This window comes from Trichechus manatus, unplaced genomic scaffold, assembly GCF_000243295.1.
Source record: "Trichechus manatus latirostris isolate Lorelei unplaced genomic scaffold, TriManLat1.0 scaffold00030, whole genome shotgun sequence".
NCBI classification, from domain to species: Eukaryota; Metazoa; Chordata; class Mammalia; order Sirenia; family Trichechidae; genus Trichechus; species Trichechus manatus.
In genome coordinates, this window is record NW_004443966.1 from 14,535,031 (window position 1) to 14,551,651 (window position 16,621).

Genomic DNA, 16,621 nt, shown 5'->3' on the forward strand with positions numbered 1-16,621 from the left:
AACAATCACCTATCAGGAGACATGGTGGAAAAGGGAGGTGAGTCAGGAAGCTTTCTGTGTAGACCAGGAGAACAGCCATGTTGGGCTGGCCTAAGGCAGTCACTGTGGTGAGGAGGGAAGCAGCTGCAGTCTGGGTCAATCCTAACATAAAACACAAGATTTGCTTGCGGGTTGGGTGGATGTTGGCTATGTGGGAAAGAAAGGAATAAATGAGTGCTCCGAGGTTCACAGTCTGAACAGCTGGGCAAATGGGGTGGTGTCACTTGCTGAGATGGGAACACTGAGGTGGCTCAGCGTTGGAGGAGTATCACCCAGCCAGTTTGGGACCTGTTAAGTTTGAGATGCTTATTAACATGCAAATAGAGGTGTTAAGTTAGTAGACCACAGCTCAGGGCCAAGATTGGAGTTAAAAATATAATTTGGAAACATGAGTTTGTAGATGATTTTGAAAACCACGGGGCTGGATGAGCTCAATGAGGAAGTTGGTCTAGATAGAAAGATAAGCCAACTGAGGACTGGACACTCCAACTTTTGGAGGTCAGAAAACAGAATACGATCTATTAGTAAGTGTCTTAGTTATCTAGCGCTGCTATAACAGAAATATCACAGGTGGGTGGCTTTAACGAACAGACATGGATTTTCTCACAGTTTAGGAGACTAGAAGTCTGAATTCAGGGCACCGTCTCTAGGGGAAGGCTCTCTCTGTCTCTGTCTGCTCCGGGAGAAGGCCTTTGTCTCTTTCACCTTCTATTCCTAGGTTCCTTGGTCAGCATGTGGCTTGTATCTTCCCCTTGGTCTGCGCTTGCTTGCTTAAACTGCTTTTATATCTCAAAAGAGATTGATTAAAGACAGCCCTACACTAATAATGCCTCATTAACATGACAGAGAAAACCTACTCCCAAATGGGATTATAACCACAGGTATAGGTGTTAGGATTTACAACACATATTTTTGGGGGACACGATTCAATCCATGAGAGTAAGTAAGGACACCAGGAAGGAGACAGGAGGGTAGTATCCAGGAAGTCAAGTGAAGCCGGTGGTTCAAGAAGGAAAGAGCATTCACGTTTATCAAATGCTGCTGAGAGGTTGAGTAAGGTGTGGATGGGAATGACCACAGGTTTGGCCATGAGGAGGTTATTGATAATCATGTTAAGAGAGGTTTCTTTTGAGGGCAGTCTAATTGGAGTGGATTCCAAAACAAAAAGAAAAAGGAAATAAGGAAGTGGAGACTAAGTAGAGGCAACTCTTTCAAGAAGTTGTTGTATAAAGCGGAGCAGAGAAATTGGGCAATAGTTGGAGAAGGGATGATCCAGCAGAGAAGGAGGAAATGTTGCCCAAGGAGAGATAATGGCAGGACAAGATCCTTGGGTGGGTGACGCGAGGAGGGATCCAGGGAGCAGTGGTGGGCTTGGCCTCAGGTAGGAGCACAGGTGGGTAGTCCTTTGTGTCCCGTGTCATCTGTCCACATCATTTCTACAGATCGTCTGCTTTTCTTGGCACATCGTGATGGATAAAGATGGCTGCAGCAATGTCCCCACCCTACAGCAACCAGGAACGACAGACTCAGCACTTAAAACCAGGTCCAAGAATCAACAAATAATCACTTGTAGAGAGAGACTGAAAACATGCCCATTACCCATTGCTGTGGAGTTGATTCCAACTCATAGCAACCCTGCAGAACAGTGTAGAACTGCCCCATGGGGTTTCCAAGGAGAGGCTGGTGGATTCGAACTGTCCACCTTTTGGTTAGCAGCTGAGCTCTTAACCACTGCTTCACCAGGGCTCTGAAAACATGCCAGGCTTTTGAAAACAAGTATAGAAAAAGTACTTTATTCCAAAAAGAATCAATCAGGAGGTGAGTCATTGCCTAGGGGTTTCTGTTAAGGGCGATGGAAAAATCTGGACAGTGATAGTGGTGATGGTTACATGATGAACCTAATCAATGTCACCGAATTGTACAGGTAAAAAAATGTTGAAATGGCAAATGTTATATGTTTGTACAATGATAAAAATTATTTTGTGTCAGATTTAGATGATGAAAAATGATATAATATGTACTTAATAAAAGATAGCTCTTCCCAGTAAATCAGTTGGGAGCATGGCTATCTAAAGAAGCCCCTCATTCCCTCTCAAGCAAGATATGCCCCACTTCACCCAAAGAATGAGGAAAAGAGGATTATATGATGTTTTTCTCCTTTCACGATGATGTCTCATTTCATTAGTCATTAAAGAAAGGCAAACGAAAACAGCAAGACATCATTTCTTGCCCAAATGACAAATATTTTTAATGATAACCCCTAGTATTAACAAGTGTTTGGTGAAGCAGGCAGTCTCTTAAAACATGGGTGGGAATGAAAATTGCTTCAAGATTTTTAAGAAACAATTTGGCTACTTGGCTAAATCAAAAGACGTAAGAAAGTTTATGCTTTTTTGGCTTAGTAATTGCCCTTTTGGGAGTCCATTCTTGAAACATAACTGTAAACTTGGACAAAGATTTAATCACAAGAAAATTTGTCACAACCTTCTTTTTGGTAATGGAATAAATTTAATAAAATTAATGCCCAAATATAAAAGATAGGGTTGCAGCATTCTGACACAATCATATTTAATAGCATGAAGAAGTGTTTAAAATATATTGGTAAATAAAAAAAAAGTTATAAAACTATCCCAGGTGAATCCTTCTCTACTTCTCAGGGATCATGAATTTTCTCTTCACTTATTTCTATTTAAAGATTATTCTATTTATTTTTTAAAAATAGTCATATCTTTCTCTATGATTTCTAGTTGGATTTTCTTCACATCATCTGGTCCTGGTTGCATTTCTTCCCGTTTTTGCTTCTTAAGTTCTTATTCTTATTTATGGATTTTTTATTTCCTTTTTCTTTTTGAGGCTTCTAAACATGTTTACTCTAAAGTCTATTTTCATTTCATACAGAATGAATTCTCTTCCCTATTACTGGTTTCATTGCCTGTCTTTCTTAGCACTCAGTTCTTTTCAAGTCTTTTGGAGGATCAGCTTGCTGACTCATCTTGAGCGGTAAGTGTGTGTGTCTGTGTCTGTGTGTGTGTGTCTCTCTCTGTGTCTCTTGTGTCTGTGTTTGTGTGTGTATGTGCATGTCTGTTGTGTGTGTTCAGCCCTCCTCTAGCAGCTTTGGCATTGCTTCTACCCAGCTTCCTGGGCCCCTCAGTCCAATGTTGGCCTTATATTGGTGTCTTGAGGCTGCTGTTCCATGGAGATACTGAGGCTATCATAAATCCAGTCACCTAGCCGTAGTTGTGGCGCAGTGGTTAAGAGCTTGGCCGCTAACGAAATAGTCAGCAGTTCGAATCCACCAGCTGCTCCTTGGAAACTCTGTGGGGCAGTTCTACTCTGTCCTATAGGTTTGCTACGAGTTGGAATCAACTGGACGGCAACAGATTTGATATATATATACATTTTTTCTAGCCGTAATTACCCTCGCCTAGTTCTTGGTTAGGAGGCTGTGTCAACTTCTTCTCTCCTAGGTACAAAATACAAGTCCTAGTCCTAGGCCATGGTCAATCCCAGCTTTTTTCAGCCTTCTCCCATGAGCAAGTGTGGAAGAGGGAGCGGGAGGAGAGGGCCCCACCCCAGCCAAGAGTTTCACATCCCTTCCCAGCAGCCAGACTCCTGGCAACCTCTGCTCTCTTCCAGACCCAGAGCTGAGCGGGACCATGCTTCAGCTTGGCTTACCACTGTGGGTTTCTGCTTCATTTCTGGTCAAAGAAAATATTTATCTTATTTTAGGGAATAATCAGTCTTTTAAAGTTTTAAAAATTTTTTAAAAAAATATTATGTCTCATCCTTGCTTTGTGTGTGGCACAGGTGAGAGGACCTCAGATAACAGTGAATGTAAACAATGTCACCTTAGCCGGAAGTCCCAGCCTGCAGCTTCTCACTTTTCTGACTCGGGCTTGTGGGTGGGAAGAGGTGTCATTAGCGTTTATGCCTACCTTTTGCCGACCGCTGAAGTTTCTGGGTGGTGCAAACACTTGATTCGCTCAGCTGCTAGCTGAAAGGCTGGAGGCCCGAGTCCAGGTGGAGAGGCCTGGTGGCCTACTTCCAAAAAATCAGCCATTGAAAACCTGTGAAGCACAGCTCTACTCTGACACACATGGAGTCCCCATGAATCAGAGCTGACTCTACGGCAACTGCTTTGCTGACTGTAGGGTCTCCCTCCTGCTCACCCGGCTCCCATTTCCCCCGTTGTTTCCGAGGCAGGCACTCTGGGCATCTCAAGCATGCTGCCCACATCTGGCCAAGCTGGTGCCTCAGGAGCTGTCTGCTGCCTGGTGGCTATCGGAGGACGTCTCTTCTCCCGCCACCCCGCTAGCTGTCTCCTTTTGGAAACCATCTCCCGGTGCAGGGCTATCTTCTGAGCCTCCAAAAATGCAAGAACTCGATTCCACCCTGTGTTTCCTGCAAAAGTGGGGAGAATTACCACCACCACCCCACTCTCTTTCCCCAGAGTTCCAGGGTTGAGCCAGAGACCAGACCCATGCTTTCTCCTTCCTCTTCCCAGGTACCAGCCAAGCCCCTAATAACTTTCTGCTCAATAGCCTCCTTCCCAAAAGGCAAACCAACTCACGCAAACAAGTCCATCAGACGCAACCCTACTGTGAACCCTGTGTTGGGCTACCCTCTAGATGTGACCAGAAAGAAACATGCAATTTAGCAGCGGTATTATCTGACTGGGTGGGTTACAGTGATTTTTTACTTTATTTTTTGTGCTCTTAGGCATTTTTCTTATTTTCCACAATTCATGTTCACAACTTTTGCAATCATGCAAAAAGTGTTATTGGAAAAGAAAATCTGTCCTTCTAAAATGTTTGTTAGATGGAAGACATCTTTAATAATAAATGTTCACAATGTTTATCATTTTCCTTTTAAAAACTTGCATTTTGTCCAAATATTAGGGTAGGAACTAGATTTGTATTTGGCAGAATTTTGGCAAGTGTCTGTATCACGTCGCTCCATTGCTGAACATTTCTGACGTTTTCGCAGTGGCCAGGGTAGAGTGCTAGCTCCTTAGCTTGCCTCATAGCAGACCCTTCATGATCTGACTCCTGCTCTGTGCTCCAGCTCTGCTCTCTAGCTTGTCCTCTCCCATAGAACCGTTTAGTTCTACCTGAACTGCTTAGAGTTTGCTGAACACAGAATGCATTTCCATCTTCATGCCTTTGGATGTGATCTTCCAGCTGCCCAGGCTGTCCTTTTCGTCTTTCACTTGGCAAACATCTATTCATGCTTTAAAACCCACCTTGGATCAGTCACTTTTGCCTGCAAGTCCTCACTATGGTCTCTTCTCTGCACTCTCTCTCAACCATGAACACACTTCTGTATCTGCACGTATTGTGCTGAATTGTTTCACTCATTTCTGTAGACCCGCACCTAGCATAGTGCCTAGCACATAATGAGCATTTTACAGATGTTTGTCGAGTTGACACAGGTTCATTCATTCCACAAATGTACATGGAGTACCCAGTACATGCTGGACACTCTGCCAACTTGATGGGATTCGGAATTAGTGAGACACAGACCTCACTTTAGCAACTCACACTTCAGCAGGATAGATGGAGAGACAGACACAAATCATTACAATGATGATGGGATACAGGCAGGTCTCTCTCACCTTTTCTCAAGCTACTTTTCTCCCTTAATCCGCTAGGTCTTGAAAGCATAATTCATATTTATTACTTGGCTTATTTCTTCAACAGAATCTTCCATTTCCTGTATTCAGTTTAAGAGTTTGGCTGCTAACCAAATGGTCAGCAGTTCGAATCCACCAGGTGCTCCTTGGAAACCCTATGGGGCAGTTCTACTGTGTCCTATAGGGTCACTATGAGTCAGAATCGAATCTACGACAACGGGTTTGATATTTTAGGTTTTATATTCAGTTTCTGAAATTGTTTAATGGAATGCCTTTCTAGTTCTTTCTTCACTCTAATATGAGGAAGACCATTCAAACACTCAGAGTAGCCCCCAAATTTGCCACTTCCCAAGAAAGTGAGTTCCCCGTGACTGGAGGTGTACAAGTCAGCGCTGGCGACTAACAGGTGTGGTTAGGGAAGTTGGAAGAGGAATTTAACCTAAAAAAGGTGGGTTGAACTATATGACCTTGAAAGGCTTTCCAATCCTGATTCTAAGGAAAAGAAAAAAAAAAAAAGTCAAGACTAAACTGAGGCCAAGAGACTGAGCTTCTAAAGTGCCATCATCACTGCACAATCCCTGGGCCACACCCTGAAAAGAAAAACAGATACTCTCTGTCCCTTCCAATACTCTCTCTTAAACCATTCTGACCCAATAGATGGGATCCCTTGCCAAGTCACGCTGGGTGCATTTCCATGGAACATCAGGCAATCACCCCAGTCCTGTGGACCTTATCTTTGCCTTGGGACTGGCCCAAATGAGAACCACTTGGGTCTGTGGGGAGGGAAATATGTGGATGACAGCCAGGGGCTTCTGGTGAGCTCCTGCTGGTCAGGGGTCCTAACACGGCTACTACCCAAGGAACCCGTAAAAGCATCCCCCTGCATGGGCCTTATATTTCAGGAAATTTCTTCTGTCAATCTACTTTAAAAAAAAAAATTAACGATTTTGCTTACTTTAGAAATTAATCAGAGCCATCTGGTGCTGCTCTAACAGAAATACCACAAGTGGATGGCTTTACAAAGAGAAATTTATTCTCTCACAGTCCAGTAGGCTACAAGTCCAAATACAGGGCATCAGCTCCAGGGGAACGCTTTCTCCATCGGCTCTGGAGGAAAGTCCATGTCATCAGTCTTCCTTTGGTCTGGGAGCTTCTCTGCACAGGAACCTCAGGTCCAAAGGATGCGCTCTGCTCCCAGCACTGCTTTCTTGGTGATATGAGGTTCCCATGTGTCTCAGCTTGCTTTGCTCTTTTATATCTCAAAAGAGATTGCTTTAAGACACTAATCTTGTCAACCTCATCAGTATAACCTCATCATAGTGATAGAATTTATAACACATGAGGAGATCACATATAATCTCATCATAGTGGTAGAGTTTACAACACGTAAGGAAATCACATCAGATAACACAATCATACAATACTGGGAATCATGACCTAGCCAAGTTGCTACCCACATTTTTTGGGGGACACAATTCAATCCATGACACCATCTAAAATCTCCACTGGGAGCCCCTAATCAGCAGATGTCTAAGGTTATCGCCTGCACTGATCTCTTGTCAAGCAGGACAAAAATTAAAAAGTACTTAGAGTTTTAGCTACAGGGTGGCCTTATCTAAGTAATTGTACAATTTCTCTTAGGTTTTTAAAAAATAGCTGTGGCCCCTTCTTTCCCCCAGGCCCCTTGGGCTGGGAACCTCCACCCATGACTATTCTAAAATATTTTTACAGTGTATGCTGCTAACTGAAAGGTAGCCACTCCATGGGAGAAAAAAGTGGCAGCCTGTTTCAGTAAAGACTGTTGTTGTTAGATGCCCTTGAGTCGGTTCCAGCTCATAGCAACCCTATGTACAACAGAACGAAACACTGCCTGGTCCTGTGCCATCCTCACAATTGTTATGCTTGAGCCCATTGTTGCATCCACTGTGTCAATGCATCTTGTTGAAAGCCTTCCTCTTTTTTGCTGACGTTTTACTTTACCAAGCATGATGTCCTTCTCCAGGAACTTGTTCCTGCTGATAACATGTCCAAAGTACATGAGAAGAAGTCTTGCCATCCTGCTTCTAAGGAGAATTCTGACTGTACTTCTTCCAAGATTTGTTGGTTCTTCTGGCAGTCCATGGTATATTCAATATTCTTCACCAAACACTATAATTCAAGGGCATCAATTCTTCTTTGGTATTCCTTATTCATTGTCCAGCTTTTGAATAAGTATGTGGCAATTGAAAACACCATGGCTTGGGTCAGGCCCACCTTAGTTCTTAAAGTGACATCTTTGCTTTTTAAGACTTTAAAGAAGTCTTTTGCAGCAGATTTGCCTGATGCAATACATCATTTGATTTCTTAACTGTTGCTTCCATGGGCGTTGATTGTGGATCCCAGTAAAATGAAATCCTTGACAACTTCAATATTTTCTTCATTTATCATGATGTTGCTTATTGGTCCAGTTGTGAGGATTTTTGTTTTCTTTATGTTGAGATGTAACCCACACTGAAGGCTATAGTCTTGATTTTCATCAGTAAGTACTTCAAGTCCTTTTCACTTTCAGCAAGCAAGTTTGTGTCATCTGCATATCACAGGTTGTTAATGAGTCTTCCTCCAATCTTGATGCCAATTCTTTTTAATATAGTCCAGCTTCTTGGATTATTTGCTCAGTATACAGATTCAATAAGTATGGTGAAAGGATACAACCCTGACACACACCTTTCCTGACTTTAAACCTGCAGTATCCCCTTGTTCTGTTTGAATGACTGCCTGCCTCTTGGTCTATGTACAGGTTCCACATGAGCACAATTAAGCATTCTGGAACTCCTATTCTTTGCAATGTTGTCTGTAATTTGTTATGATCCACACGGTCAAATGCCTTTGCATAGTCAATAAAACTCAGGTAAACATCTTTTTGATATTCTCTGCTTTCAGCCAGGATCCATCTGACATCAGCAATGATATTCCTCATTGCACATCCTCCTCTGAATCTGGCTTGAATTTCTGCCAGTTCCCTGTTAATGTACTGCTGCAACTGTTTTAAAATTATCTTCAGCAAAATTTCACTTGCAGATGATATTAATGATATTATTCGATAATTTCCACATTCTGTTGAATCACCTTTCTTTGGAATGGGCACAAATATGAATCTCTTCTAGTCAGTTGGCCAGGTAGCTGTCTTCCAATTTTGTTGGCATCCATTTGTTGAAACATTTCGATTGATATTCTGTCAATTCCTGGAGCCTTGTTTTTTGCCAATGCCTTTAGTGCAGCTTGGATTTCTTCCTTCAATACCATTGGTTCCTGATCATATGCTACTTCCTGAAATGGCTAAACGTCAACCAATTCTTTTTGGTACAGTGACTCTGTGTATTCCTTCCATCTTGTTTTGATGCTTCCTGTGTCGTTCAGTGTTTTGCCCATAGAATCCTTCAAGATTGCAAGCCAAGGCTTAAATTTTCTCTTCAGTTCTTTCAGCTTGAGAAATGTGAAATGTGCTCTTTCCTTTTGGTTTTCTAACTCCATTTCATTATAATATTTTACTTTGCCTCCTTGAGCCGCTCTTTGAATTCTTCTTTTCAACTCTTTACTTCATCATTTCTTCCATCTGCTTTAGCTGCTATGCATTCAAGAGTAAATTTCAGAATCTCTTCTGACATCCATTTTGATCTTTTCTTTCTTTCCTGTCTTTTTAATGACCTTTTGCTTTCTTCATGTATGATGTCCTTCATGTCATTCCACATCTCATCTGATCTTTGGTTATTAATGTTTAATACATCAATCCTATTCTTGTGATGGTCTCTAATTTTCAGGTGGGATATACTCAAGGTTGTACTTTGGCTCTCGTGGGCTTGTTTTAATTTTCTTCAGCTTTAACTTGAACTTGCATATGAGCAATTGATGGTCTGTTCCAAAGTCAGCTCTTGGCCTTGTTCTGACTGATGAGCTTGAGCTTTTCCATCGACTCCTTCCACAGATGTAGTCAATTTATTCCTGTATATTCATCTGGTGAGGTCCATGTGTATAGTCACTGTTTATGTCATTGAAAAAGAAATTTGTAATGAAGTAATTGTTGGTCTTGAAAAATTCTTTCCTGTGATCTCCCTCGTAGTTTCTATCACCAAGGCCATATTTTCCAACTACTGATCCTTCTTTGTTTCCAACTTTTGCATTCCAATCACCAGTAATTATCAATGCATCTTGATTGCATGTTTGATCAATTTCAGATTGTAAAAGTTGTTAAAAATCTTCAATTTTTTCATCTTTGGCATTAGTGGTTGGTTTGTAAATTTGAATAATAGCCATATTAACTGGGCTTCTTTGTAGGCGTATGGATATTATCCTATTACCAACAGTATTGTACTTCAAGATAGATTTTGAAATGTTCTTTTTGACAATGAATGTGACACCATTCCTCTTCAATTTGTCATTCCCGGCATAGGAGACCATATGATTGTCCGATTCAAAATGGCCCAATACCAGTCCATTTCAGCTCACCGATGCCTAGGATATCTATCTTCAAGCATTCTATTTTATTTTTGACAACTTTTAATTTTCCTCGATTCATATTTTGTGCATTCCATGTTCCAATTATTAATGGATGTTTGCAGCTGTTTCTTCTCATTTTGAGTCATGGCACATCAGCAAATGAAGGCCCTGAGAGCTTTAATCCATCCATATCATTTAGGTTAACTCTACTTTGAGGAGGCAGCTCTTCTCCAATCATATTTTGAGTGCCTTCCAACCTGAGGGGCTCATCTTCTAGCACTGTATCAGACGATGTTCCACTTCTATTCATAAGGTTTTCACTGGCTAATTTTTTAAGAAGTAGATTGCCAAGTCCTTCTTCCTAGTCTGTCTTAGTCTGGAAGCTCTGCTGAAATCTATCCACCATGAGTGACCCTGCTGGTATTTGAAATACTGGTGGCATAGCTGCCAACATCACAGCAACACACAAGCCACCACTGTACGACAAACTGACAGACTAATGGTGGCCGTAAAGATTACAGCCTAGAAAACCCTTCAGGAAAGCTCTACTCTGTCCTATAGGTTCTCTATGAGTTAGAATTAACTCGATGGCAACATGTTGGGACTTGCTTATATACCTCCATGGATAGTGAAATGCAGTCTCTAGAGTCAGTCCAACATGGGTTGAATTCCTAATCAGCCACCTGGACATGTTGGTTCACCTCTTTGAGCATCACTCTCCTCGCCTGTAGAATGATGAGAATGACTTCCACCCAGCAGGGCTGTGTTACGTATTAAGTTGAGTAGTAAGTGTGCAGTTCTTAGCACAGTGCATGACTCAGAGTAACTGCTTAAACGTTACTGTTAATAATTGATATTATTGCTATCCATGAAGTCTCACTGTCCACATGGTTCATGAGACATGGAGCAGGACCTGCCTCGTGGTTTTTATCGCACGGGATTCCTAGCCCTCTGTGCTGCATGGAAGAGTGAAAGTAGAAAATACTGGGCCAGGTGGCAGCTAGCCAGCATCCTTCCCAATGAAAACCTTGCTCCAGGCTTCCTTGTTGGAATTCTCTGGACCTTGGAGTTGGCTGAGCTGACAACCAGCAAGCCCATGGGCCATGGAGGGGCCGTGGGTGTCGGCAGATCTTTAGGAGAGTCGGGAAGAGGAGGAGTTGGAGAAAGGTGAACTGCAGGCTTCCGGACCCAGCCTGCTGTCTGGAAGACAGCCTTTCTGGGATGAGTGTTCTGGAAAACAGGACGAAGGATGAGCCCGCTAGGGGACCCAGCCCAGCCAGACCCTGAGGGCTGCAGAAGGTGAATTGCTCATTTATCTGGCTTTCCATGCCAGGGACAAGGGAAAGCCATGGGATTCTTTGCCTTTGTGGGCGCTACAAAGGATAACTGTGTTGACCTTGGGCAGAAGTTGGGAGACCTGTGCTTTGCTTCTGCCTCGTTACCAGAAAGCTGCGCAATCTTGGCCAAGTCACCAGCCCACTCTGGGCCTCAGTTTTTCTCATCTGTAAAATAAGAAATTGACCAAGTCTAACAGCAATCCCTATGGGAGCCCTGGTGGTGCAATGGTTAAGCTCTGGGCTGCTAACCAGAAGTTCAGTGGTTTGCTCCTTGGGAGAAAGATGTAGCAGTCTGCTTTGGTAAAGATTTACAGCCTTGGAAACTCTGTGTGGCAGTTCTACTTTGTCCTATAGGGTTGCTATGAGTCAGAATCGACTCCGTGGCATTTTTTTTTTTTAATAGGAGTTCCTAGCGTTTGCACAGTGCTTTCCACTGAGCTTTCCCAAACAGCATCCCACTCGGTCCTCAGAGCAGCCCTGTGTTTGGAGGCATGCTCTACACCATTTTACAGATGAGGAAACTAAGTCTGGCGGGACAGGTGCAAAGCAAGGCAGGGCCTACTATCTGGGCTTCCTGAGTAAATCCTGACTTCTGGAGAAGTGCACTGCTCCCTTCCAGCTCTGGCTTCTGAAGACTCCAAGCTCCTTTTCTGAAACCTCTGCCACCTTTTTCTCCCCATGCCCTCACCCACTGCTTCCCACTGGCTGTCCCAGTTCCTTCTCCACCCTCCTTCCCCAGTTACCTTTCTCATCCCGCAGCCTGCAACCCCACCTGGTTTCTGGGAAGGGAGAGGTGAACTCCAGCTACCCAGGCCCTCCCTCACTCCCCGGGTCCCCCTTGCTGCAGTTTTCCCCAGCTCTCTGCTTCATGGAATGCCTTCCTGTGAGGTCCTGAGAGGTGAAGTAAGAGGTGTTGTTTAACCTTCTGGACAGCGTTCCCGGAGTGTGGACCGGGACCACCCATGCAGGGCACAGACTCGTTAAATGGGCCCCACCTAAGTGACTCAGCACGTGCATTTTAACGAGCTCCTCTGGGTCTCACATGCACAGACCGCAGCTTGAGAACCACTGTTTGTAAAGAGGAGCCCTGGTGGAGCGGTTGTTAAGAGCTCAGCTGCTAACCAAAAGGTTTGCCATTTGAATCCACCAGCCGCTCCCTGGAAACCTTATGGAGCAGTTCTGCTCTATCCTAGAAGGTTGCAATGAGTCGGAATTAACTCTACGGCAACAGGTTTTGGGTTTGCCTCTTAAAGAGACTGGACCTTTAGGCCGTGGAGGGCGGCCCCAACATTGCTGCAGGGTGGCTGGGACTAAGTGTGGGGTGTGGGTGCCTGGAAAGGTAGTGATGGGAAGGCCACTTCAGCTCTGGGGCACCAGGAGCGCCCACTCCCAGCTTGCCTCTGCCAGGAATTGAGCTAGTGAGCCTGGGGCAGTAGTTCTCTGGGGCCACTGTAGGATCCCTGGGAAATCCAGGACAATGCTATTTATAAAGAGGCTCCCTGGCTGGCGTTGTTGAGACCCACTGGGGATGAGAGGTCTCGATTTGAGGTTCCCTGCTACCCCTGCAAAAGAGCCCTGGTGGGGCAGTGGTTAAGCCCTCGGCTGCTAACCAAAAGGTTGGTGATTTGAACCCACCAGCTGCTCTACGGGAGAAAGATGTGGCCGTCTACTTCTAGAAAGATGACAGCCTTGGAAACCCTATGGGCTGTTCTGCTCTGTCCTGTAGGGTCATTGTGGTCAGAATCAACTCGACGGCAACAAGTTTTGTTTTGGTTTTCTACCTTTGCCAGCTCTGCAACCTAGGCACGTCACTGATGGCTTCTGTCGTAATACCACAGGGATAACAGTCACAATGCCTCCCTCACTGCGCTGCCCCAGAGGAGAGGAATAAAGGGACTGGTGAACCAGAGGGCCTGAGGCCCCTACCTCAGAGGTATGGACGGGGACCTGTTTTGGTGGGAGGCTGGACTTGGGGATTCCACAGATCCGACACTTCCAGCTGCGCTCAGTCTGAGCCAGACAAGGAGCCCAGCTCCCCGCCTCCTGCTCACAACTTTCCAGGGCAAGGTAGGCCCTGTGGCTATGGGCTGGCCTCTGACCAGGGCTGCCTGCAGCACCCTGCTCCCTGCCCGCAGCTCCTGTGGCTCACCAGGACCACACATTTTTAGGCGAGGAGGGGTAAGGACCTGGCCAGGGAGACCCCACTGTGTGCCAGGTGTCACAGAGAGCTGGAGGAGCCACTTCAGTCTCCCTGGCAGGACATCTCCTCTCTCTGTGTTCCCTCTAGGAAATGGGACCAATCCCTGACTTGCCGAAGTGGAAGGTGAAGTGAGTTAACAGGCATGAAAAAGAGGCTAGAAAGATTACTGAGCACCTGCTACATGCTAGACAGAGGCTGTATGCACTGTCACAAGGGCCCTGCAAGGCAAACTGTTACTAATTCCTTTTAATAAATGAGGAAACCAAAGAGTAAGTAAGCACACATACACTAAAGAATGTGTGTTTGTGTGTGTGTGTGTGTGTGTGTGCGCGTGTGCGCGTGTAGGAGCCCTGGTAGTGCAGTGGTTAATGCACTAGACTGCTAAGTGAAAGGTCGGTGGTTCAAAACCACCAGCGGCTTCACTGGAGAAGGATGTGGCAGTCTGCTTCCGTCAAGATTTACAGCCTTGGAAACCCTTTGGGGTCACTACGAGTCAGAATCGACTTCAGAGCAGTGGGCTTGGCTTTTGTGTGTGTACACATATAATAAGTGACATGGGATGGGCTTCTTAATCATTTTTTTAAACAAAGACTATTCATATCATAAATATTACTCTGCAAATTACGTTTTTCACTGAAGAATATAATAGACATCTTTCCAGGTCGGGCCATATGGAACTAGCTCTTTGTGATGGCACAGAGTGGGTGTTCTCAACCACTGTCCTCTCAGTGGATGTTCAGATGTCCAAGTTGTTGCTGTTTCAAACAGTGCTATAGTAAATGCGGTTAGATGATGGATAGGTGCCTTTAGGTAATCATGCTTTTATTTCTGCAGGATAGGTTCCTAGAAACGGAATCGCCTAAAAAGTTACCCAATTCGCGTTCTCACCAGCACTGTATGTATTGAATGTTAACAAATTTTTGAATTTTTGTTAATCTGATGCCTCTCCCCCACCTCCCTAAAAAGGTATAATTGTTATAATTTGTATTTCTCTGAGTACAAGAAGTGAGCTGAACATTTTTTCAAATGTTTATCAGCCGTCTTCGTCTGAGTTCTCTAGAGAAGCAAAACCAGTGAAGCAGTTTTGAAGGATATCTTCTATATGGAGAGAGAGAGAGACTGATCTCAAGGAAATGGCACATGCCATTTACTGTAGAGGCTGGCAAGGCCCACGTCACTGTGTCAGGCTTTAGGCCAGTGGCTTCTCCTGACTCACGTAGTTGTAGGCGCTGACAAACCCAAGATCAGCAGATCAGATGGCAGGCTGTTGGCTCACAGACTGTGGAGGATGATGAATTCCAAGACTGGCAGGCAATACGGCGGGCCGCTGGCTCAAGTCCCAAGAACTGGAGGTCAGTCAGATGATGACAAGCTGGATCCAGGATCCAGAGAGAGCAAAAGCCAGCGAACTTTGTGAGAACGTCCATATACATTGGATGCAGGCCACACCCTTGAGAAAACTCCCCTTCCAACTGATTGGCTGATTACATCAGATCACATCATGGAGGAGATTACATGATATCACAAAATGGAGGATAACTACATCATTACATAACTGCCAAACCACTGAGAATCATGGTCTAGTCAAGTTGACATACAACCTTAACCATCACAATCAGCCAATATCATTTCTTTTCTATGAATTGCCCTTTCATATCTTCTGCTACTTTTCTATTGTTAGTTGTTGTCTGTTTGCTTTTTTTATAATTAAACTGTGGGGCTTCTATGTTAAAACAGATAATAATTCAACACTAATAGAGTCTGGAACTTATCAGTACCCAAAAGGCTGTTGTTACTGCCATTTTAGTCACTATTATTTTATAACAGATAAAAACATTCTGTCATGTGTGGCTGTTGGGTGCTGTCAAGTCGATTTTGATCCATGTGACAGAGTAGAACTGCTTCAAGGGTTTTCTAGGCTGTATCAACTCAACCGCAACAGGTAATCTTTATGGGAGCAGATCACCAGGTCTTCCTCCTGCAAAGATGCTGTGCGGGTTTGAACTGCCATCCTTTTGGTTATCAGCCCAGTGTAGCAACTTTTGCGCCAGCAGGGCGCCTTCTGTCTTGTGTGTTGTTGTTAGGTGCCATCAAGTCAGTTGCAACTCATAGTGACCCTATGTACAACAGAACAAAACACTGCCTGGTCCTGTGCCATCCTCACAATCATTATGGTTGAATCCATTGTTGCAGCCACTGTGTCAATCCATCTTGTTGAGGGTCTTCCTCTTTTTCGATGACCTGCTACTTTACCAAGCATTATGTGTCCTTCCCCAGGGACTGATCCCTCCTCATAACATGTACAAATTATGTGAGATGTAGTCTCACCAGCGTTGCTTCTAAGGAGCATTCTAGTTGTACTTCTTCCGAATCAGATTTGTTCGGTCTTTTGGCAGTCCATGGTATATTCAATATTCTTCGCCAACACCACAATTCAAAGGCGTCAATTCTTCTGCAGTCTTCCTTATTCATTGTCCAGCTTTTGCATGCATATGAGGCAACTGTAAACATGGCTTGGGTCAGGTGCACCTTATCTTCAAGGTGACATCTTTGCTTTTCAACACTTTAAAGAGTTCTTTTGCAGCAGATTTGCCTGATGCAATGCTTCGGTTAATTTCTTGACTGCTGCTTCAATGGGTGTTGACTGTGGACCCTAGTAAAATTAAATCCTTGATATCTTCAATCTTTTCTCCATTTATCATGATGTTGCTTACTGGTCTAGTTGTGAGGATTTTTGTTTTCTTTATGCTGAGGTGCAATCTGAAGGCTATAGTGTTTGATCTTCATCAGTAAGTGCTTCAAGTCCTCTTCACTTTCAGCAAGCAAGGTTGTGTCACCTGCACATTGCAGGTTGTTAATGAGTCTTCCTCCAGTCCTGATGCCCTGTTCTCCATATAGTCCAGCTTCTTGGATTATTTGCTCAGTATACAGATTCAGTAA

At 44.1% G+C, this 16,621-nt stretch overlaps 1 protein-coding gene across 1 annotated transcript in view; it reads left to right on the plus strand.

Annotated features, from left to right (window-relative positions):
- Nucleotides 1-11,393: 11,393 nt before the first annotated feature.
- Nucleotides 11,394-16,621, plus strand: part of NOX5 (NADPH oxidase 5) — a 32,762-nt gene continuing 27,534 nt past the window's right edge. Inside the window, 1 exon segment of the mRNA XM_004374698.1 lies at nucleotides 11,394-11,443. Coding sequence (XP_004374755.1) covers nucleotides 11,394-11,443 — 50 coding nt within the window.